At 50.5% G+C, this 24,535-nt stretch overlaps 1 protein-coding gene across 3 annotated transcripts; it reads left to right on the forward strand.

The window, feature by feature from the left end:
• The first annotated feature begins 368 nt into the window (after window positions 1-368).
• Window positions 369-22,878, forward strand: LOC116454865 (protein DDI1 homolog 2). 3 transcript variants are annotated; one of them, XM_032131927.1, is made up of 10 exons: window positions 371-567; window positions 5,492-5,621; window positions 6,587-6,817; window positions 8,703-8,829; window positions 10,637-10,764; window positions 11,300-11,428; window positions 12,176-12,279; window positions 12,689-12,878; window positions 17,008-17,070; window positions 17,164-17,225. In XM_032131927.1, the coding sequence occupies exons 1-9, from the start codon at window positions 430-432 to the stop codon at window positions 17,022-17,024; spliced, it is 1,194 nt and encodes a 397-aa protein (XP_031987818.1). In that variant the 5' UTR covers window positions 371-429; the 3' UTR covers window positions 17,025-17,070; window positions 17,164-17,225. The 3 variants fall into 3 exon arrangements, with proteins under 3 accessions (XP_031987817.1, XP_031987818.1, XP_031987816.1); XM_032131926.1 differs by lacking the exons at window positions 17,008-17,070; window positions 17,164-17,225 and adding an exon at window positions 15,065-15,279 and having other exon boundaries at window positions 369-567; XM_032131925.1 differs by lacking the exons at window positions 371-567; window positions 5,492-5,621; window positions 6,587-6,817; ... (2 more) ...; window positions 11,300-11,428; window positions 12,176-12,279 and having other exon boundaries at window positions 17,164-22,878.
• The last annotated feature ends 1,657 nt before the right edge of the window (window positions 22,879-24,535 follow it).

Genomic DNA, 24,535 nt, shown 5'->3' on the forward strand with positions numbered 1-24,535 from the left:
CCTGGGGACACCGTCGGACACAGGGACACCAGGGGAGCCCTGGGGACACTGTGGGATACAGGGACACCGTGGGACACCCGGGGACACCGTGGGACACCAAGGGACCCCAGGGGACACCGTGGGACACCAGGGGACCCTGGGGACACCGTGGGACACCGGGACCCCAGGGGACCGTGGGGACACCGTGGGACACCGGGACCCCAGGGGACCCTGGGGACACCGTGGGACCGGCGGTGACACCCGGGCCCCTCCGGCCCCGCCCACGTGCCGGCGCGGGGAGGGGGCGGGACCTCCTCCCTCCGGCGCTCTTCGATTGGTCCGGAGGCCGTGATTGACGTGGGCGCCTGACCGGCGGGGCGGGCGCTTTGCGACGGCGGCGCTTGACGGCGGCGGCGGCGGCGGCGGGTGCCGATCGGGGCGGGGGCGGCCATGCTGCTCACCGTGTTCTGCCTGCGCCGCGACCGCTCCGAGATCACCTTCAACCTGCAGGTGGACGCCGACTTCGAGCTGCAGAACTTCCGCGCCCTCTGCGAGCTGGAGTCCGGCATCCCGGCTGCCGAGAGCCAGGTCAGGGCCTGCCGGCGCCCCGAGCGCCGGGGAGGGCCCGGCCGGTGCCCCCGGGTCGGGGTCCCCCGGGCTGGGAGCGGCCGTGTCCCCTTCTCCCGCAGGGTCGGGGTCTCCCGGGCTGGGAGCGGCCGTGTCCCCTTCTCCCGCAGGGTCGGGGTCTCCCGGGCTGGGAGCGGCCGTGTCCCCTTTCTCCCGCAGGGTCGGGGTCCCCCGGGCTGGGAGCGGCCGTGTCCCCTTCTCCCGCAGGGTCGGGGTCTCCCGGGCTGGGAGCGGCCGTGTCCCCTTCTCCCGCAGGGTCGGGGTCTCCCGGGCTGGGAGCGGCCGTGTCCCCTTTCTCCCGCAGGGTCGGGGTCCCCCGGGCTGGGAGCGGCCGTGTCCCCTTTCTCCCGCAGGGTCGGGGTCTCCCGGGCTGGGAGCGGCCGTGTCCCCTTTCTCCCGCAGGGTCGGGGTCTCCCGGGCTGGGAGCGGCCGTGTCCCCTTTCTCCCGCAGGGTCGGGGTCTCCCGGGCTGGGAGCGGTCGTGTCCCCCACGCCCCGCGGGGTCGCGGTCCCGGGATCCCCCCCGGCCGTCTGGAGTTTGGGGTTGTTTGGGGTGGCGGGTCCCTCCCGGTGCCTCCCCTCGCCGACCTTTCGGGTTTGGGGAGAAACCCCTCGCTTTTCGCTCAAAATCCTCTCTGGAGAGGGCTCCGAGTCCCCGGTGATTCGTGGTCCCTCCGGGAAAGGCTCGGTCCGCGCCCGCCGCGCAGCTGAAAGGGGGAAAATAATGTGGGTTTGTTTTGGTTTGTTTTATGTTGAGGTTTCGGAGGAGTTTGATGCTTAAACGGGGCAGGAATTGGAGCGAGGGGAACAGGAGTCGGAGCGCGGGGAAAGTGGTGGCCCGTGGGCTCCAAACACCCCGGGAAACGGGGCTGAAATCAGTTCGGGAAAGGGTTTATTTATCCCACCAAACCCCTGCCCGGTCTGGGGCGGAAAGGGCACATTGAGTCTTTTCCTCCCTTTTTTCCACACAGGTGTGGGGACCGAACAGGCACATCCGTGTGGTTTTCCCAGCAAATATCCCTCTCCAGCCCGGATCCACGGCTCACTCGCGTGCCAAAACATGGGGGAGGCTGCGTGTGGGGGCGGCTCTGGGCCATCTGTCTGGGGTTTGCTCATGTTTTGGGTTCAGTCCCGCGTTTTTGGCCGTTCCTCCCCGTTTGTCCTGGGCAGGGCGGTGTCGGCTCCTTTTCTCGGCGCCGGCCATGCCTGGCAGAGTTTGTGGAGTTTAGTGGTGGTGGCTTTTGCTTCCCGAGCCTTTTCCCAGTCTAAATTAACAAAGTGATTTTCCGGCCAAGCCGAGATTAGTCAGCGCTGGAAGAGCTGCTGCAGGGGCAGCCCTGGAGCTGGAGTGTTCCTCACCCAGCAGGTTCCCGACATTTGGCTTTCCCTCTGCCGTGGGAGAGCCTTGTTTTTTGGAATGGGAGGTTGGTGTTGAGAGAAAAACAGTCTCAGAACAGGGGTAGAAAATCCGGGTAGGGTGGATTTTCTTTTAGGAAAAAATCTCTTGGTTTTGGGCAGGTGGAAAGGGAGAACCCACCTCACACAAAGGTTCTGTGCTTCAGCAACCCCCCCGTGGCTGTGTCACAACCACCAGTGAGCTCCCAGATCTGGGGACAGCCCCTGAGTGGGGGACTCTGCGGTGGCTTCGACATCTCCAGGCATGAACTGGAGCATAAACTCCTCACTGTCACCTTTGTCCCTTGTGTCATGGTAACCTGCAGCTCTGGGTCTGATTTAGGATAACGAGGGGTCACTTCTCCGTGTATTTTTTGTCAGGAGTTCCCTTGTTTGAGTTTCTCCAGCACAGCTGACCTGTGTGGGGTTTGGGTGCTGCCAGCCCCAGGCAAGGGGAGCAGCGCTGCGCTTTTGTAGCCACCCCTGCCTTCCTTCTGCTCATCCATCTGCCACTCGTGCATCATCCTGTGCCGTGTCGTGTCGCGTTTTCAGGCAGTTATTTATCGCTCCTCTCTCTTCTCTTTCTGCCTGGCGTTTGTGAGGTGTTTTTAGGACTTTCAGTGGGGAGAACAGGTTGGACGTCAGGAGGAATTTCTTCATGGAAAGGGTGGTGGGACATTGCAAGGGGCTGCCCAGGGAGGTTTGGAGTGCCCATCCCTGGAGGTGTCCAAGGAAGGACTGGACGTGGCACTCAGTGCTCTGGGCTGGGAACAAGGTGGGGATCGGGCACAGGGTGGACCTGATGATCTTGGAGGGCTTTTCCAGCTTCAATGATTCTGTGAGAAAGTTATAAAGATACAAGTTATCAGTGAAGCAGCTCCTTGTGTGGAAAGATTTTGCGTTGTTATACCACAAATAGGCGGTTTTACGTTTACCAGACTTGGCTGTTTTCTGCCCTTTTTCCCCAACCAAGGTGAACCTTGCATTGAAGGTGCTGTGTTGGCATGAGAAAGGATGCATTTCATCGTAAGGGTTGTGCAGGGTGGAGTGAACCACTGTGTGTGGAGAAGGGTTAATCCCAGCCTTGTTCTTTGCTGGTTTGGGCAGTGAATTCCGGGTGCTGCAGTCTGGGGTGGGGCAGGGAGCTGTGAGGTGTCCGAGGGACAGCTTCGGGCACAGGTCGGTGAGATAACAGAGGTGGCTGCCGGTGGCTGTGGTGATAAGAGGAGCAGGGCAAGGAGAGGGGAAACGATCTGACTTTCCACAGTCTCCTCCACACACTAAGGCTGTGGCTTTCCTGGAGAGGGGATAGGAGGCTCTCAGCAGAGCCACACTCTTCATTCCCTCCCTTCATTTATTTTCTCTCTGTGCCCTCCCTCTCCTGTGCCATGCTCAAGAATATTTGATGGGTCCAGGATCTGCCTTGATTGATGGCTGCAGGTGGTATCCAGCGCTCCTGGTTGGGGTTCCCTGCTCCACAGAGAGGTTCTACCCTCTGGCATCAAGCACAATGAATCCATCAGTGCCTGCATCCCTGTCTGAGTCACCTCCAGAAGAACCTGTGTCTGGTGCCTGCCAGCCAGCAGAACTGCCACGAACCAGACAATCAAAAGGCAGCAAAATCCAATCAGTTTGTTTTAAGAGTGGAGCGGAATGGGTCAGAAGTGGATTAACCCGTGATGCTAATGGATGTGGCGCGAGTGCCAGACGCTTAATTCATTGTCTGGGATGTAAGGCCAAATGCTCATAAATCCAATCCCAGCAAGATGACAGAGGTAAAGCCTCACTTAAACTGATTAACTCGTCTCTTCCAGAGTGTCTGCGCGGGGAATCTGCCATTTCAGATTTGGGTGTGCAGCTGGGATTTATGACACACTGGCTGTTGCTGCGGCAGCACCGACTCAGGCCGGTAACATGAGAGGCTGCGCCGGGGCTCTGCCAGCACCAGCTGACCTTGGTTGTGCCAGTGGTGTCGTGTGGGGTAGAGACCAAACACCTTCAGAGCGCTGCACATGGGCCCTGGGAGGGACCTGGCTCGTGAGGTAGCGCTGAGGCTGCGCACTGTGGTGGTGGGGAGGAGGTAGGGAGCTCGTGCTCGGTTCCATCATGTGTCTTTCCCTGATTCTGTGATTGCTGCCCTAGGGGGTTCTGGTCATTTGTGCTCCTCCTGCCTTGCCTCATTTTGGCACTGCTGCTGACAATGGATCTCCACTGCTGAGTGCCATAGGGAGAGTCTGTGTAAGGTTTTGGAGTTGCTGGAGTGAAGCAATGAAAGTCTGTAATGTCATCCAGACATTAAGACAGGTACTGATTGGTTTTTTTGGATGTTGTTGGATCTGCTCCCTGTGATAGCATCAGGCAGAGCCCCAGCCCATCCACGCTGGGACTGCAAAAGCTTTTCCCACGAGGCTCAGCCAGTCCCGACCTGTGGCAAACGTGTTGTTGCTGAACTGGCCTTTTCCAGCCCCAAAGACACAGTTTGGCTAAACAAGGTGGTGAACATGAGATTTGATTGTGTGCCTGAGGGGTTTAAGCCAAGTTCTCGGTGCTCTGGACTGCTGCCAGGGCAGGAGGTGGTTGGGCCGATCTGCCTGGTCTCGCTGTGCTCCAGCGACGGCACAGAAACCTTGGCGTTGCCAGATACCATTTCTGGGAGCTTCTGTTCCAGCTTTATTTTACATTTTGGGCTTTCCCATAACTTAGGGCCTCTAGGTATTACGGGTCTGATGTTCATGGAAATGTTCCGTGGGGATTATTCACCTTTATCTCAGTGTTTTTATGTTTAGTCTGTGGACCCCTTGTTAAACCAGGTTATCAAAACAGAAGTGGATGTGAGTTTGTGTTTTATAGTCATGAGAAGTTCATTCCCTCCATGGGACTGATGGCAGTCTTGGGAGCAATGCCTTTGGGTGCTCCGAGTCTGGAGAGTTACATCACGGGAGTGAACTGGAAAGCACTGAGCTAATGATTGAGGTCCCCGTAAAACTGGTTATTCTGGGGAGCCGAGTTGTGGGAAGAGGCAGAATGATGGATGTTGGGCTGGATCATCCCTGGATCTACTCAGATCGGTGCTGCTGGCATGTCTGCAATTGGTCCGGGGTCAGTGGGTGCTGACTTGGGGGCAGGGAACGCTGCAGGAAACGTCCGAGGCTTGTGTAATCATAGAGGTTGGAGTTTGGGAATGTGGGCAGACAGTCCTGGTCAGGACTTGCTTCCCTTTAATGATCTTGGCCTCTGATCAGGGGAAACCAGCCCTTTCTCTGTGGCTGTCAAACCACGGCTGGATTTCAGCAAGACCAACCCCATGTTGTCCAACCACGAACGTGTCAAGGCCCTGCCGTGCCTGAGGCCGGGCCTGTGAGGACATCACACCTTCCCTTCTGAAGCTTGAGATGGATCTGGAAGATTTACTGGAATGGTTTTTTTTAACATCTTGCTTTTTTTTTAAACTGTTTCTCTGCTCGGTGGTGCTGGTGGCTCTCCTGGCACAGATTGTTTATGCGGAGCGGCCGCTGACCGACAACAACAGGTCCTTGGCCTCCTATGGCTTGAAGGATGGGGATGTGGTGATCCTGCGCCAGAAGGAGACAGTGGAGCCACGGCCTTCCATGCGCTTCCCAGGTGAGAAAGGCTCTGTGCCAACACTGTCTGAGATTCATCAAGACTTACCCAACACCAGCTCCTGTCAGTGTCCTTTAGCACCTTCTATGCAAAGCACTGAGGGAGGGACGGTGGCTGGGATGAGTCAGGGGGGCTTGTAAATGACCATAAAGGCTTCTGATTTAGTGTTTTATTCTGAGGAAGCCAGTACCATTTTACTTTTTTTGGGGGGAAGTGTGGAGGCAGTGAGGAGGTGACTGGTTCAGAACAGGTTTGGTAAAGGTGTGTGAGGTCTCCTACAGCCACTGGTTCCCTTCCTGCTGGATGTGATGGCACAGTTGTGTGAGTGGCTCAGACCCAGGAACAGCCTCTATGGACATGTGTCCTGAATCTGCCCTGTGGCAAGTTCCCTGAGGAGCCACATCTTGCCAAACCCTGTGGCTCGATCATGTGTGCATCTGGGAATGCCCTGTGCCTCTGTCCTGCCTTCCACAGCCACTCCTAGCAAATCCCAGTCATAAAATATCCCTAGAAAAGGTGCCACAGGCTGAGAAGGGCATGGGAGCATTGCTGAGGTCCTCGTCCTGCCTCAGCTGGAGGATGGGTACCTGCAATGCAGGTCTGCAGGAATGTTACTACTTTTTTTTTCCCCTGCTTTTTTTTAACCCGAGAGACTCCAAAGTGCCTCAGAGCCACTGGGTTTAGCCCTGCAGTCCCTCCATGAGGGATTCACGTTTGTGGAGCTGGGAATAGTCAGCAAGTGCATTTCAGGGGATTAAAAATGGGGCAGGCAGACGAGACCAGTTACATAAATGCGCCAGCGTTGCTAACCCAGTAACCCGGGGACGCGGCTGTGCTTCCGACACAAACTGCTGCTCACAGAATCTGCTCTCGTGCAGCATTAAGGGGCAGCTCATCCTTCCCATGGTTTTTCCAGCAGAATTGTAACCACGAAGCACTGACACCTCTGCTCTTCCTCCCTGCAGGTCTGCCCAGGATAGATTTCAGCAGCATCGCCGTTCCCGGGACGTCCACGCAGCAGCACCAGCCCCCGGCGCAGCGTCCTCGCCCGTCGCCTCCGGACGCGCCGTCATTCCCTCAGGGCCTGGACAACCCGGCGCTGCTGCGGGAGATGCTGCTGGCCAACCCCCACGAGCTGTCCCTGCTGAAGGAGCGCAACCCGCCCCTGGCCGAGGCCTTGCTGAGCGGAGACCTCGGTGAGCTGGGCTTGGAGCTGGTCAGGGTCGGCTCCCATCATAGGCAGCCCCGGGTGTTTAACGCTGGGATGTGCTGCAGGCTCCTTGATGGTGCAGATAAAAGGTGCCAGTTGGGAGCACTCAAGGCAGAGTTCTTCCATTTCTGGGTGTATTTCTTCTGCTTGGCATCTTTAATATCCTCTGTCTCCTACTCGGAAATATCAGATGCACAGATGATTTGGGTGTCTGTGAACACAAGTGGCTCAGCTCCTGATTTTTACACTAAGACACGCTCTTAATGCACAATTTCGAATAAAGGTGGTGTGTTTGGTGCGTCCCAGATCCTGCTGGGACTCAGCAGAGAGCAGCACGCGCCCCAGCTCTGTCCGTAGTGATCATGTGCTGTGGAAGTGAATCACAGAAAGGGAGAGGGAAAGGAACAAGGAAATGGTGTGTTTTAGGAACTTTCTCAATAGAAATAGTCAAACGTGTGAGTTTCTGTTAAGCTTGGAAGTGTCCGCATGTTCTGGGCACAACTGAAGCCTCGTCCTTCACTTCCTATGCAGCTGATGTTGGTCCCTCATTCTTCCTGTGGTGAAAGATTTGAACTCCGGTGTCCTTTCAGTGTGAAAAGAGAGGAGTTCTGGGTAGCAGCAGATGAGCTCCTGAACCTTTGCAGGATGTTTAGTTGGGAGATAAATCCTGTGGAGTTTGGAGAAATAAGTGAAGAGAAGGAGCTTCTAGCAGGAGACTTTATCAACTTTCAGGGTTACATCCGAGTGATTTCTCTCTGTCAAAGGAAGCCAGAAAGGAACTTCCATGGATATTGTCAGCCTGTTTAGTTTTAAACTCTGCCTTTAGTTCATATCCAGAGCTGAAGTCACATTCTTTGCACTCTCAGGCATCTTCAGGCTTCTTGCTGGGAGTTTTTCCCATCACCTTGAGCAGGGGTGCTGCTCTTGGCATGGGAAACCAGAGGTTAAGCCAAAGACACCCAGAATTGGCCCCTCTGCTGTTCTGCCTGGTCAAGCTTTGACCCAGATGTTCATTTTCAGTCCCAAATCGCCACACTGGGCTGTCAGGAGGAAGTGGTTTGGGCTGGTTTTGCCGTTGTCGTGCTGCACTGCTGCTACTGGCAGTGTTTGGGCACAGATCCAGTTCAGCTCTAGCTTGGATTCCCAAATATCTGCATAGATCCGTGCCCTGTGGCTGTTCTCAATGAAGGCACCTGCTGTACAAAAGCCTAATTTCAAAAATCCAACAGTCAAACATACCCAGTGCCTCCCTGAGCACATAGCAGCCTTTGAGCCAGAGCTGCTTCCTGGGAACGCCATCCCTGGAAGCAAACCCAAACCCTCCATGTGTACAGACCTTCACGGACTGCCAAGTCCTTTTGGGGACGTACGTGATCCCATTCAAGTAGTAAAAAATGGCCAGAGGCCATTCAGAAAAAGTGGGAATCTAAAAACTGTGGTCTTAAAATGTGCATTTAGACCTAGCGTCCTGGCTAGCACCTCCTGGTTCCAGTGGTAGGCATTCGTCTTTAGGGATTATAATCTCTGGCTTTGCCACATTCCTTGGCTTTGAAGGAAGTTTTGTCGTTAGCTTTTGCTAATTTTTTCCCTATAAAAATATATGTGCCAGGAAATTGAGTTTGATTGTGCAGTGTTTGGGTAGGGACATGAGGAGAATGAGCTCTGTCCAGTTGCTTTTCATCTCGGCAGGTTCCCAAGCTTGCCACTGATCCTCTGAGGTCCATCCATGCCGCCCTCAGAGGAAGCTTTTTTCCGTGTGCTGCTGAGTCTATTCCTCAGCTGGCATCAAAAGAAGCATTTGCTGTGCCAGAATTTGATTTGCAAGAGTAATTTCCAGTAAAAAGCATTTCTTTATCTCCTCGTTCCCGCAGAGAAATTCACCAGGGTGTTGCTGGAGCAACAGCAGGACCGAGCTCGGCGGGAGCAGGAGAGGATCCGGCTCTATTCCGCTGACCCCTTTGATCTGGAGGCACAGGCCAAGATAGAAGAAGACATCAGGTAACAAACCAAAGCGGCTTGCAGGCTTTGGGGGTCCTCTCTGGGGAGAAAAAACTGCTGTGTGCTTCTATCCATGATGTTTTTTCCTCAGAGAAGGCAGAATCTAAACACATTCCTTGTATCAAGGCGTTTGTTTGCAGGGCAATGCTCTGGGTCACCTTTGCATGTGGGAAGGTTGGGATTTGGGAACATGTAGGTGCACCCCATCCTTTAGATGTGTCCAGCTGAGATCACAGAGCGTTGTTCCCTGTAAGGGTGGGGAGGCCCTGGCAGAGGTTGCCCAGAGAAGCTGTGGCTGCCCCATCTCTGGAAGTGTTCCGGGTTGGACAGGGCTTGGAGCAACCTGGCATAGTGGAAGGTGTCCCTGCCCATGGCAGGGGGTGAAACTGAATGGTCTTTAAGGTCTCTCCCAACCTGAACCATTCTGGGATTGTGTGATACGAGGTGACAGCACTGTTGTCTGTGCACGTGATGTCTTGGAGCTGCCTGAGCTGGTCCGCTCTGAGACTGGAGCACTTGTGGAAAGCACATCTCCTCTTGAGAGGTGCGACTCCAGTGCCTGGGGCGTGTTTTGAACCCAAGAGCTGGGCTGGTGTTGTCTCCCAGCTGAGCTCTGCACAGCAGCACAGTGTCGTTTCTCCCAGCTGCCCTCAAGATTTGGTTTTGCGTCCTGCTGATTGTTCTGTGTCTGGCTGATTCACTGATGAGAGGTTCTGCAGAAATGAATTCTGCACATCAGCTCGCTCCTTCTTGCTGCCTTCCAGATGTAACTGTGTTGGGCTGAGGCTTGATTTCTTCAGCTGAGTGGTAAATCCTTGAGTCGGATTTTGAGTGGCTTTCCCCAATAACAAAGTGTCTGTCTGGTACAGACCCATTGTTGGTCAGAACCAAAATTCACTGGCGCTAGGAGTGGTCTCATGTTACAACTGACAAGGTGTTGGTGCCAGATAAACACTCAGCAATGCAGAAAATAGTCATTTGTAGATAGTGAAACATTGCTTGGAGGCACAGGAACGCTTCCCTTCTTCCTTAGATGAGGCACACATAAAGGGGATGCACCCAATGCTGTTTGGGAACACTGGGCTGAGCCGTCCCCAGGTTTCATACCCCACTCAGTGAAAAATGAAATGACATCAAAATTAGAGCCTTTTTCCCCTTTTTGGGGAGATAAAGCTGTTTCGGATGCAGTCACTACGGATACCCATCACTTCCAGGATTATCCTGGGGCTGCCAGGGACTCCTTGAAGAGCAGTTTTTCTGTCGGCTTGAATTTGCACCGAGGGCTGGTGCTCCTGGTGGTGTTCTTTCTGCTGTTTTGCTCTCCTCCCTCCTTTCCTATGCCTGGAAAAGGAAAGATACCAGGGAAACCAGAGGATTTTAATGTTCAACTGCTGTGTGGGATTCCAGTGATGTAGCTACTGGCAACATCTCCGTGTGCCCTCGGCATGACTAACGAATCCACAGGTTTTTTGCTCTGAGTTCTCCAGGTTATCGTGGATGGCAGGTTCCTATTGGCAACACAAGGCTGTCAGGAGCTGAGGGGTGAGTTAGGCTGGGGTTGGAAGCGGCAGTGGCTGCTGAGGAGTGACTCAGTGTCTCTGGACTAAGCTGAGATTATTCCTAGCAATCCTCAGCTCCAAGGCCTGTGTTTCGCTAAGGAAGCGACCTTTGCTGTGGTTTAAATGTGTGTTTGTAAGGTGAGCAGCAGCAGGTGGGATTTCCAGGTCCGTCTGTGAGTCAGGGGGATGTTACAAGGTCTGGTTGACAGACGTTTTGATTTTTTCTCTCTCTTCTCCACAAAATTCAGGCAACAAAACATTGAAGAGAACATGACGATAGCGATGGAAGAGGCGCCCGAGAGCTTTGGGCAGGTGGTGATGCTCTACATCAACTGCAAAGTCAACGGACACCCCGTGAAAGCCTTTGTGGACTCAGGTGCTTTCTCCACACTCTCCTTTCTGTCACTGAGGGCAACAGTAAACATTCCAGTAGTTTTCCCAAAAAATCCTATAACAAAGCATTGCATGACAAGATTTTGAAGTGCTTTACTGAATCCTGAGCCCAGCCTGGGTGAGCAGAGCAAATCGTTAGGAGAAGCAGTGTGGGAACACCCTGGATTAGGGCTCCTGGGAGAGTTTCTGGGACTGCCGTGCCTGGAAGGTCACTGCTGTGTGTGTGTCTTATCTCATTTTGCAGATGGGGGGATTTCACGCGCCTTTAATGTGGCGGTTCTCATCTACAGTCCTCCAAGGGGAAGTCCTTGGGGTTATTCCATCCCTACAGTAATGGTCAGTGCTGACCCATGTGTGGACAGCCAGATCAGCACAGTGGGATTCACAGGAAGCCTTTATGCCCTGGGGCAGGTGGGTTGGTTTCCCAGCCACTGAGTGCCAGATCTTAAGCTCTTCCAGGAGAAAATATAAATTCGTGCTGAGCTATCGGGATTTAACACAAGTTCTGTCGCTGGTAGGTGCCCAGATGACCATCATGAGCCAAGCCTGTGCTGAAAGGTGCAACATCATGAGGCTGGTGGATCGGCGGTGGGCTGGCATTGCTAAGGGTGTTGGGACACAGAAAATCATTGGCAGAGTGCACTTAGGTAAGTACTGGCATTTTTGGGGCAGCTTTAGCAGGGGTTTAACTGCATTTCCCGCAATCTTGGCACCGAGGAGTGTCTGGGTTGGTGCTGTAATTGTTAGAAGCTCCTGCAGAGTAAAATCAAAGTGCATCTGCAATGTGTTTGTCTTGGGCACAGAACTCTGTTTTCTGTCTCATTAATGCTTTATTTTAATGGCATTACTGTAACACTTTGAGGTGAGGGAGTCCCAGCTCCTGCACACCTAGAGGAGATGTTCACTGGGGGCAAAACCTAAGGTGAAACACACAACCTTGCCCATTTTGGGTGGGACTGCTGGGCAGGGTGAGCTACTCAGGAAGGGTTCCAGTGCAGTGCAGTGTTTGCTGTTCCTTTGGAAAGAGAAGCCTCTCCGTGCTCTTGTGCAGCTTTTCTGGATGGAGGAGATTGTCCTTATTACTGAAAAATCGAATCTGTTTGCTGTTGTTGCTGCTTAGACTTGTGCTCTAATAAACTGTTTGTAGCCCCTTAAGCTTGGAGGGTCAGAGAAGCAGGACTCGAGGTTCTTAGGCACACTGGCTTTTAAAATAATTAATCTGGGGCCATGGCAGGCCTGGCAGTCCTGGGGCTTGCAAAGGGCTGGACTTTTTGTGACCAAAACAGTGCATCAGAGTGCTGCTTTCAGATTTGCCCAGACCTTTCCCTGGAGGTGGAAGAGCAGAAAGCAGATTTGTTGTGCTGTAGTGGGAACTTCTCTCCCTTGTGTTTCAGCTCAGGTGCAGATTGAAGGGGATTTCCTGGCGTGCTCCTTCTCAATCCTTGAAGAGCAGCCCATGGACATGCTCCTAGGACTGGACATGCTTAAGAGGCATCAGGTATCAAAACCTCTTTTGAAACAGTTACCTGGCTCTTGCAGGTTTAGTGAGAAGTGCAACATAAATGCCTGGGCTGGGAATTCATTAGGATTTTTCTGGGGAGAGGTGATGGTGGATTATCTTCCAGCCTGGAAGCACGTAGACTACATCCATCATGGACAGTTCTGGGGTGCCTGGCTGCTGCCTGGAGCCTTTTGCTCTGATCAAAGATGCTCAGAGCTTTCCAACTGAATGATTTATTCCAAATTGAGTCAGACAGGGCCCTTTGCTTAGAGCTGATACTCCTGGCCCACCCTTACCTGCTGTGACCCGTTCCCATTGGAGGCAGATTGCCTGGCTTCGTCTCCCTTTTTCTCTGGGAACTGCCTGGCTCTCCGCAGGCCCCTGATGTCTCGCTGCTCTTTCGCAGTGCTCCATTGATCTCAAGAAGAATGTGCTGGTGATCGGCACCACGGGCTCGCAGACCTCGTTCCTGCCCGAGGGCGAGCTCCCCGAGTGCGCGCGGCTGGCGTACGGCGCGGGGCGCGACGACGTGCGGCCCGAGGACATCGCCGACCAGGAGCTCGCAGAAGCAATACAGAAATCCGTAGAGGAAGCAGGTACCGGCAGGAGCCCAGTTGAAATAGGAATCCGTGTATTTTTTTTTTGCTGCATGTGAGGATGTCTGTGAGCAGTTCCCTTTCCAGCTCCTGGGAGCAGCATCAACCAGTAAAGGGTGGAGAGAAGGGGCTTTATTGTTGCTCGTGGCCTCTGAGTGCACTTCTCTCTTCCTTTCTGGGCTGCAAAACCTGCATGAAGGCACAGGGGCTGTTCGCTGTTTAATTTTTGCTTTCCCTGCAGCTTCCCACACGCTCTGGTTTCCTGGCTTTCAAGGTGTGGAGGTTAATGGTTGTCTGTGGCTGGGATCACGTTGTAGTACCCAGCAGGGACATGGCTCAGCTGTGGTGCTGCTGCAGCCTCGTGTGAGCACAGCTTTGGGGAGGCTTCCCAAACCCTGCTCTTATTGGCTGCACCACGTAAAAATAGAGCAGCTGTAGTGGTGACAAAAGTTCATGACAATTTTTAGAATTCGCACTATTTCAGCATTTTTCCCTGGAATGGTGCTCGTGCCCTTGGAGGGGGAATTGCCTCCTTGCAGATGCTCTAAGTTTCGAAAGCTGAATTCATGTCCTCAGCCTTAAACGTGACCTGGAGAGAGAACTTTCACCTTCCTGCAGTTTTGTTCCCAGTATCTCTGGAATCCAAACGCTGCACGGGTGCTGTGACCGGGCTGCAGGGGATTTTGGTGGCTGCAAAATTTAGTGAAGTAATTTTATTTTCAGCCAAAATAGCTGAAAGTCGAGTGATGAGCCAAAAACGGTCCGAAACTCAGATTTTCTGTTCAAGTCCTCCCTTAATTCAGCTTTTAGCTAAAGGGAAAATTAATTTTTTCCCTGCTGTTCCAGAGAAGCTGTGAATACCTCAGGGTGTACTCCTTAAGCCTTTTCCAAAACTTCTAAAGATAACATTTTATATCCAAGAGTTCTCTAGAGACCTTTGAGTTTTACTGCTCATTTTTCTTCTGACAGAATGCAGTAAATTCTGCTTCCTACACACATGTAGAACTCTTTGCTGGGTCAGGTTTAAGCTGATCAACATTTTTGTTGCTAATTTTTTAAGACTCTAGCATGCCCATATATAAAATTGAAATGAGATAAAAAGATTTAACCATATATGTAATATTAATATTACATATATATTTTTATATATTTGTTAGATACTAAAATTTGTATATATTTAACTACATATATATATCTATCTATATGTCTATTTCTATATATATTTCTATATATATATTTCTACAGCTGTATCTATCTAATTGAAATGCACTGAAATTTTTCTTTAACACTTCTCAGTTACTGTTTGACAACCCAAAGAGTAAGCAGTTAGTTACAAATAATGAAGTTGATAACATTAAGGGGAGCACAGGATTGTGCTTGTTGCTCCTTTTGGCCAATTTTCTTCCATCCTAAGAATATAAGTTTTCCAGAAATGCAAAACACCTCGGAAGGAAGGTCTGGCTTTAATGAATCAGTAAGAAATAGTTTAAATGTGTGACTTTTCTAGCCAAATTTGAACGTTTATTAACTCAAGTTGCAGCCAGTAGAGAGAAACACAAACATAGGTTTGACCTTGTGATCGGGTTTTGACGTTGCTAAAGGTCAGGCTCAGGAGCTTGGGCTCTTGTCTGTTCCCACAGCCTGGCAGGTGTAAATATTAGTTCTTTTCCTGTTAAAAATTGTAGCCTGATGAAGCCTGGGTTAGCTTTTGGAATATATTTCATTTTTGGATGAGACTTTGCAGATATTATAGTTGATTGGATTTAGTTCTCCGTTGAAAGGGTCAAATAACACAGCCCTAACTATGAGTCTTTACAATAAAAACATTTTAGTCGAGTTTTTTAGAAAGAAAAGTGCCTGAAATTACTTACATCCAAGCTGCTTATGTACCACATACAGTTCTAAGGACCATGAGCCTTTGTTCAGGCTAGTCAGCACTCGGACACTTGCCGTTGATGCTGAGCCCTAGAGGAATATAAAAGATTTATGGGAATAGGAAATCCATTTTGTGTGTTCACTTAATGCTCACAGAACACCAAGGCACAGAACTGAAGTGGCTCTTGTTCAGATTGACTGTGACAGTCCTGGTAGTTCTAGACACAGTACCAGCCTCTGGCCCACAGGCTTTTGTTGGCTGTATCCTAAAATGTCAGCACATTCTCTCTTTCTCTCTTCCAAAACTTGAGTTGCTGCTAGGTGGTGCCAAGAAAACCAGGAAAGGAAAAAACAGAAAATGGAAGAACAATAGAAAGAGAATGTGATGCAGCTCCAAAGAAGCTCAGCTCCCCGCAACGTGTGTGTTCTTTTATAACAGCAGGAATTTTTGCTGGCTTCCAGGAGATGGTACAACACAAATGGCTGTGTGCACCTGGAGGCTATTAAAGTGCTTGTTTTGAATGCACCTGGATTATCCTTGAGCTTTATTTAATCCCCTGAAGCCCACTTTAGGGAGCTTCATGATTTCTGTCAGCTGCCTTGCTGGTGGTTCAGCACCTATGGAAGGCAGCGAGGTGGAGTCCTGGTGGGGTTCACTGGGATCCGGGTCCCAGTCCTCATTTATTTCTGAGGGCTTGATGCTCTTTTGTGCCAATTTTGGGCAGCTTGGTGATCATGGACGATTACAAGCCTGGCAGCAAAACTGGAGCTCTTCTGCTGAGGAGGAAGTGTAGCCAGGCAGTTCATCCCACACACACCTTTTCATCCAGGCAGCCTCAGTCCAAGTCACTGCCACCACAAACAACTCAGGCTGTTCCTGGTACAGAGAGGAGTTTATCCCTCATGGTGCACTTTGTGGGGAAGAGTTTGTTCCCGGTTTTAGCTGGACCAATATCCCTGGTGGGGCTGGGATTCAGCTCCTGTGGATACCCCAGGAGAAGGATGACACTGAGGAGTGCTTGGCAGAAAACCAGCTCCTGCTGCTACCTACATGTGAATCCCTGATGTGTTTGATCAGACCCTTATTAACGATCCAGCGGGTCAAAAGACAGTTCTGCTTTCTCCCTGAAGGGTTGGTTTAGGAGCAGAGAACATGAATGTAATCATTCCACGTAGAAACAGAAAGGATCCATCTAGTTTTCATCCATATCCTGTGTCACAAAGCTCTTTCCCACCCTTAGGAAAGATGAATAGTGGGGTGGTGTCACTGCACTGGTTTTAATTAACAGAGGATAAAAGGAACAAGGCTGAGGAGAGAAAGACAGATTTCTGTTGTGTTGTGGAATTAAAACAGAATCCTGGCTGGAGGTGTGGGCATGGTGAGCTGCCCGAGTGCTCATGTAAAAAGAGACTCCAGGAAAACCAGTGGTGTGTGTTTAAGACCGCTGAGTTTGGGAAGGGAAAGGGCAGCAAATCACAGAACACCTGTGACCCTGGGCAGAGCAGGGCTGTGGTGGCAGGACAGGAGCTCCTGCAAAGTTGTGTGAGTGATTTAACAAGCGTGAGAGTGCTGATACATCAGCAAGATTAGACTGTCAACAAGATAAGGTCACTTAATCTCTCCCGATAACCACAGCCAGTGTTTGGTGCTTCTGATAGAGATCTGCAATTCATCTGCTCTCTGTGAGGACAAGGAAGCAGCAAGCTGGGTTTGACTTCTGGCTGCTTCTCCTTTGCTTTGCTCTTCCCAGCCTTGGGCAGCAGTTCTTTTGGGGGATTTCTTTCCCCCTACAATCTGTACACCTCCCTTTTGCAGCTGGCTGGTGTTTGGTCACCTTCTCTTGGGTCTGATGGCACTGCTGGGAACATAACCCAAGAACTGTGTTGCCATCTCAGTTCCTATATCCCTGAAACGTGTCTCCTGAGTATCTCCAGCCAAAGGGAGAACAGACCAGTATGGCACTAGACACGTGTTACACTGTGTAGAGTTTACCAAGTGTGTAGTATCACCCACAGACTCCTCTGTGGCGTAGACAGTACAGAACAGCCTTTAAATTGTGCTCTGGCAAAGTTATTTTTACCTTGATGTGCCGAATTTGCCAGGCAGAATCCTCCTGGGAGGCAGGAGCTCCTGCAGCCTCCGTGGCGTTGTGCCGGACAGTTGGGAGGGGAGCTGTGCAGGACTGTAACCATGCATGGTGTGTGCTCTGAATGCTAACACGAGTTTGGTGTGTTTGTTTCCTAATCCAAACAGAACGCCGGAAGCCTTGATGCATGTAGTGTGTGTTTACTGCAGCTGGAGTGGGCCACAGACCAGGTATTTAGAGCCACCCATTCCAGTTTGTGCTGCCACGCTGTGAACGGTGCTTCTGCTGTGTCCTGACTGCTCCTTTCCTTCTGTCTTCCATAGAGAATAGTGACAAAGAAACTACCTCACTGGAAATGCCCTCATTACCAGCTTCTGATGGGTTTCAAAATCCAGTCCAGTCTTCAGGACTAAATTCCAAGATCTGTAATCCCACAAATCAATTACTTGATCGTTCTGTCTCTGCCCCTGCTTCAATTTGCTCATCCAAATCCAGCCTTGCAGAGCCCATTGATCCTAGAGCCATCAAGACTTTTGACTCTTCACCTGAACACCAGATAACCCCAGAAAGAGAATATCCTCTGGTATTGCAGCATCATTCCAATAGCTCTTCCTTGGCAAATAATGACCCCTCTCCACACACCGGGGATGGAACCTGCCCCAGTTCAGCTTGCCTTTCACAGAAGACACTCAAAGAAACATTTAGTGCTGACATTTTAAAGGAATGTAATGCTGAAGGGCAAGATCATGGTCAGGAACATCCTCTGGAAGTGACAAAAGTCAATTTGGCTGACACTGCTGCCAAGCACAGGCAGAATAAAGATGTCTGTCTGTCTTCAGAGCAGGAGCAAAAACATGAGCTTCCCACAGACCATCGGACGTGCAAAGAGCCAGAAAAGGAACATCTTGAGGAGCAAACTGAGACAACCGACCCAGAACCTCCTTGCTGTGTTGGTGGGGTTGAGAAACCTGCTGTGGCAGAAGCCAAGCAGCCAGAAAATCCTCCCATGGAAATGAGAGATGGACTGGAGAGAGCAGGTCTTTCCTGTGTCAAAAGGAGTATCCAACTGTCAGCCTCCTGTAGCCATGTGCACATGGAAGCCTCCATGGAAATAGATGCAGTGGAGCAGGCTGCAGCTGAAGCGCAGAGCTCAGCAAGGGAGCAGAAGCAGCAGACTGAGAGCAGACGTATATCCAGCCTGAACTCTGATGCCTTCTCCATGGAGGTGGAGTTGCTGAAGTCTCCATCCTCCTCGAGTGATCCGCTTTCCACCAGTGATGTCCTGCAGCCTAAAAGCACTAGTGAAACTCCTGCAGAGTATCATGAGTTGGCTAATTTGGCAGCAGACAGCTCCTTCCCCTGCAGCATCCACCAGCTGGACACGGATCCAGGAAGACCTTCAGAAGAGCCATGTTTCCCTCTAGCATCAGCCTTGAAAGAGCTTCACAAACTCTTGGTTATCAGTCGGAAAGGAGAATGTAAGATCCTTGCCTCGGAAGAAGTCTCACAGCTGGAAGTGGTTCACAGAGAGCCAGCAGTGCAGCAGAAGGGACTTCCTGAAGGTGAGCAGAAAGGCTCAGATCCAGCCAGCCAGGAACAGAGCTGTTCCTTTGCTGAGGTGAGGTCTGAGGGTGGAGGAGCAGAGGGGAGCCAGCCTTGTGATTCTGGCAGAGGGCATGTCAGCACTGGGCCTATCAGTCCAGGGCAGCCTGTGCTCGGGGGAGATACTTTAGAGAGGCAGAAGGGTTCAGGTAAGAGCGATGTGGTCATGGTGAGTTCTGCAGCCACCCCTGGCCAGCAGCAGAGCCCAGAGCAGGGGGAGGTTTTGGCAAGAGCTTCTCAGAGTCCACCGAGTCCAACTTCGGAGCAAAGCACACCTGTTTCCTCCACACCTGCTTTGGGCGAAGGTGCACTACAGGATACTCAGAGCCTGTTCACAGGAGCACCTGGGAGAAGTGGCAGTGCTGCTCCTGAAGGTCCGTGGCCGCTGGCTGGGAGTGAGGAACCGCTGCTGAGCCCCCCAGCCGCCTACACCAGACTGACCACACGGGCTTCTGCACCCCCTGCTTTCCCTGCCGCTGATGTTGACCGAATCCTCGGTGCTGGTTTTACCCCGCAGGAAGCTCATGAGGCCTTGGAACAAGCAGATGGAAACGCAGATCTTGCTCTTCTCATTTTGCTAGCCAAGAGCATTGTTGTTCCTACATAACGGAAGAGGGAGCTGACTGGGGGATCTTTTCTTCTACAGGAGTATCTCAATTACACACCACAATGGACGAGCAGAATGTTGAGCCAGACTTTTTTTAATTATTCCCAGCCAAAGTAACATGTCTCTTCTGTTTCACTCATTAGATTTGGGCCTTGAAAAGAAAGAAAACATCCTTGCATTGTGTGGACAGGATAGCTTTTAATCATGCATACTGGATTAAAACTACTGGTTTTATTTAAATGTACAATTTTAGAATGAGCTCCAATGCTACAAATAAAAAGCAGCAGCCACTGTGCTCACCGCCCTGTCTGGCACAAAGCAGGTTGTGACAGGAATTAGCCACACGTGCACAGGACGGGAGGTGCACACCGAGTCCAGTGTGGACTCTGGATTTGTTGCAGTTCCTTGGAACCCAACATGCAGCTGTTGAAATTATTCTGGCAGCTACTGAAGGTGTGTAGATGCTTATGGATGTGTAAGGCTTTGCCAGAGGAGTGAGGGGGTTTTGTGGGAGTGTGAGATTTTGTGTTTGCATAGGGAAGGCTGATGCTTATTTTTGCCAAACCCTTTTACGCTTTGATTTAGAGTTGGACTCAATGATTCTTGTGTGTCCCTTCCAACTCATAATATTCTCTGATGCTCTTGGGCCAGTGTGTTCCAGTTTACAACATGGGGATAGAAGAAGGGAAGGGATAGAATTTGGTGCTACCAAAACTTACACGTTTTAACTTATTTGAAGATGTGCTGGTATTAACTGTAGGGACGGGGGAGGGAAAAGGAGTACTGACTTTTTTTTCTAGCCTTGCCCACATCATGTTTTTCCTCATGCAGAAAGAACAAGCTCAACCAGTTTAGGGCTAAACCTTAATGATGAATTTGTTTAACAAACCAACTGTATGTTATGGCTCTAAATCTCCCTGTGCCCGGGGAGGAATGAACTTCATCTCAGTGGCTCCAAGCAGGGCTGTGATTGGAAGAAGGAAGAATCTGCTTTGCTCTGGTTTTTCTGGATGTCTGGGGTCGATTGGCCTCTCGGCTATGGAATGCCATGGCTGGGGGCTGCTGATCTTGCACCTCCTTGAGAGCGAGGGCTCCCCAACAGGGTTCATGAAACAAATGCACTGACGTGGCTTCTGCATTACAACCATCGTGGCCTTCTGGGATATCTCTGGTGAGTCACCTGCGTGGTGAGGCCTCACCGAGGCTGTGCTGTAGGAAGCCCTTTCCAGATGCTTTTTTTTGAGGGGGGGTGGACTCCTTTGTGATGGTCTGCAAAGCCCCAAAACTCTGTCAGAACTGGGGAAGGAAAGCGTGGCTGAAACCAAATTTTAAGTAGGAACTTTGATTTAGTCCCACTTGCAAATCTCAAAAGTGGCTTTGTGTTAGGTGTTCGTCTTGAACTTGACATGTTGAGCTAAACCTGGAGCAATGGCTCAGCAGCACCAGACACATTTTTGTTCATGGCTTCCATGTGGTGTTGTCATTGTCTCAGGCCTGTGTCCTGGTGTTTGTGTTCCCTGTTGCTTTAGCAGGTCTCCTATGTGTGTGCTGGGCTGTTTTTATGCAGGTGGCATTTAAAAACAACACAGATTTGGTTTCATCTGTCACCTCACAGGAGTTTGTGCTGTCACTGAGTGCCAGTGTCAGATTTGCCTCAGACACTTGGGCAGCCAGGAGATCCTTTGGAGTAATGAAGGGCTTTAAGGCATTCTGCTGTCAAATGGAGTTTTTCCATGAGCTGGGATGGTACCATCCAGACTTAGAGCTGTTTTGGCTTATATCCCTCTGCTTGTGATACCAGCAGCCAGCACTGCTCTGTGTGGGAAGCAGTGCTTGGCTGTCTGCAGCAGCATACAGTGATTCACTTGAGGCTCTGCTCAAAATGAGTTACTGAGGCCAGACTGCGCTTTCTCATCTTCATGGGGCAGGTGGTAGAGTTACCCCTGCTGAAGGTTTGGTTTAGTATTCTTGCAATGAGCACCTCAAATCAGCAGAAGCCCCTCTGTGAAGGGCAACGCTTGAGCTGGTACAGGATTACGGTATCAGCAGGTCTCTCTAGAAGCCTTAGGAAATAGGATCTATCAGACCCATTCCTGTCTGCATCTGGTTCACCATCAGAAGCAGCAGCAATGAGGCTCCCAGATCCAGAGTGACTTCAGATGGCTGTATCTGTATTCGCATGGTGTGGCTTGGTGAGGTGGAAGCAAGGGAACACGGGAGCCAGGGGCAGTTTGGCTCTCTCGGATGCGGGAGAGCTGAACCTGTGCCCTTCGCCTGCGGGTGGATCTACTGCCAGCTGCTTGGAGCAGCAGATGTTGCTATTCAGTGTTAGCTACTCAGTGTTGGCTACTCGGTGATAGCCCCTTGTGGCACCCTCTCTGTTTTAGAAGCCGTTGCTCAGCTGGGCCAAGTGGTGCTGCTCTGCACTAAGCTGGTGACAGGCTCTGCTCTCACAGCCACGCTGACTTAGGCTGCGCATCCAGAATTTATGCTATAAAAGCTTTAGAGCATCAGCCAATCTGCTTCAATGCTCACTTTTATTCCTTGTCAAATAGAAACTTTGAATCCCACCCTTCTGCCAAAGCTGTATGGAAGCATTTATCCATAGTGCTAGAATTCCGTGCGTAAGTCTCTCTAAACTGCTCGAAACAAACCCTGACCCCCAACTGATAAATATTGCTAAAACTCTTTTATCAAGTAGGTCCAAGCCTGGTGATTTAAATCTCTTAATTTCCAAGTCTTGCTTTGAGTGAATGGCTATGTGCTGCTAAATTACTTAATAATTTTTTTAGGAGCAAGATTTAGTATAAAATTGGGGCAGTAGTGAGTATTTAAGGTTAAAATAAAATGTAATAGAATGTGTGTTTAGCAAACGCTGTCTAAAACTTGTCTTTGTTTCAACGTGTGTCCTCTCTGCTGCATGCACACACACATCCTGTGTTCAGCCTGTGGCAGTCCGTGTGCTGACCTGGCCCACAGAGTGGGAGTATTTATAGGGAAGGAGGGATGGCAGAGTGCTATGGCTTATCGGCTGCAGCAGGGGATAAAGGTACCACCAACAGCTGTTCAGGTTTCCAAGGAGCCAGGTATCCCCGCCTCAAATCAGCCACCTCGTTCTTTTCTGTTCCCCCTCCTCATTAACCACTGCTACAGTGTCCTAATGTCACATCACTTAACAAAGGGATTTCACCATGGAAGTCCAGCTCTAGAGAGTAAAGCAATGCTCAGAAGGTGCTTGGTAAAGCTCCCAGCACCTGTGGGGATCCATGTGGGTCTGTAGAGCTTCTTTCTGGGTGTGCCCTGGAGCCAACCCTGGTTTCTGAGATTTACTTTTTTCCTTAAAAATACCGAAGGAATTCACTTGGCCTCCTGGTGACTGCATGTTTGTGTACACAAGGCCGCAGGTGAACATAGAGGTGATGTTAAGTGAAATCCCAACATCTGGAAGTTTCTGGGCATGGGTAATTCTGACAAGAGGAGGGAATATTCCTGGCGACCATCCCTGGCATGTTGACCTGCTGCAGGACAGAGCTGAGCTACGCTGTTAACGACAATCTCTGCCTCCTTGCTGTGTATGTTTAACTTTCTATGTAGACACTTGGTCTCCAGGACTGTTAACCTTGTACGTCCTCCATGTTTCCCTCTTCCTTCTCTCCCTCTTGCCGTCTCCTCTTCTCAAAAGTAGCAATATTTATGTGTACTTGCTGAATGCTCAACTTCAGATCAGTTTTCTGTAAAACTGCCATTGACGAACAAAAGGAGGAGCAGGTCCTAGAGGTTTCTTCACCAGACTTGGACTTCTTGCCAAACAGCTCCCCAGAACTCTTAACAGAAAATCAAAGAGGAGAAATCCAGAGGTATTTCTGCCTGCTTCTCTCGGAAGTCAGCTTGGGAAACGGGGTCGGTTTCATGTCCATCATTCCCCTCTGAAGCGCCCAAGAGATTTCTTCCTGCACTGTGTAGACGAGGCTTAGTCTGTGATCCAAAGCGCAGCGGTTTGGGTCACACTTTGACTGATGCTTCAGAGTTTTACAGACTCACTTAGGGAACTTGAGAGAATCAATACTCAGGAATCCTAAAGCTGGTTGCGTTTTGTGTCATTGACTCTTGTGGGCTGAACACGCTGCGGCCTCGCAGGCGGCTGAAGAGAGGAGTGGGTGTGTCATCAATGGGATGTGGTTCTGCCCAAAGTAATACACACTTGATTCTTTTTTTGATTTTTTTAATATTGGGGGACTGTTTATCAACAAATTATGTGTAAAAAAAAATTTGATATTTTAAAAAAGTTGAATAAACACTTTATCATAATGTTGCTTGGTTGGTCTGTCTGTATTTCTGAGGTTGGCAGTTCTCTACTCAAATCCTTCTCTGCCATTTTTCCCAAAGCCAGTGGATTTTCCTTAACATAAATGCTGCCATTTTGAACATAATGAGTAGAAATCTGTGGGTAAAAGGATTCCAGTTGGGAGGGCCTGAGAACAGGCATGAGAAATTTCTGTATTCCCTTTACTTTGGGGATGGGCTGTTGGGCCCTTCATGGAGGACTTGGAAGAGCATCAGAGTAAACACAAAATGTAGCACTTGGCCATGGCACTGTCTGCTGGGAAGGTGATTGAGACGCTCCTTGTCTCCTACTTAAATACCTCATTTCCAGCCCAATTAGAAGATGGTTTTATTTTTCTGGAGCTGGAAGCTAATTTCTTGGGACATTAAAAATATTGGCATTTAAATCCCTGGAAAGCTCATGAGAGTTTTAGTTAGAAATAACCTTTTTGAAGTTCCATTCTCGTAGTGTCACATAGTAGAACAGGTTTTAGAAAGGAGGAGTAGAGGATATTCCTCCTCTGAAACTTGGGGTATAGTCACTAACCCTAAGTTCCTCTCATGGAGGAGCACTTCCTTTTTCAGATCCAGAAAACTTCCACTTTTCCTTGAGACATCACTGAGGTTTTGGCCATTTTAAATCCCTCCTAACCAGAGCTGTTGGTGCTGGTACCAGGTAAGAGAGACACAAACACAGTGGGTTATGATTCAGTGGCTGTGACAAACTGGGCAGTGGTTTCCTCCTCACATGTTCAGAGCTCTGCACGTGATGCTGGTGTCGCTGTTAGAGCTAAGTGAGGTCTTTGATTATGAGGCAAAATCACATTTTGAATTCAGCTCTCAGGGTGGGAAAAGGGAAGGTTTGATGTGTGGGCTGCTACAGCCCCATCATACACTGGCCAAAGGGTTGCTGCAATTTCTTCTGCTGGGAGATGATTTAAGGACTGAACACTCTGGTTCAAAACTATTTTGAGTACTTGGGCCTTGTTTGTTCTGCTTGATGAAGATGGTTTTATTTTGGTAATGTATAAAAATGAAGATTAATGACACAGTTGTGTCCATGTTTGGGATTGTCCCAGTTTGAATTGGCCTGATGTCCTGAAGCTGAACCAAGGGTAGGCTGTGGCTGCCCCATCCCTGAAGTGTCTAAGGCCAGGTTGGGT

The sequence above is a fragment of the Corvus moneduloides genome, chromosome 22 (genome assembly GCF_009650955.1).
Source record: "Corvus moneduloides isolate bCorMon1 chromosome 22, bCorMon1.pri, whole genome shotgun sequence".
In the NCBI taxonomy this organism is placed as follows: domain Eukaryota; kingdom Metazoa; phylum Chordata; class Aves; order Passeriformes; family Corvidae; genus Corvus; species Corvus moneduloides.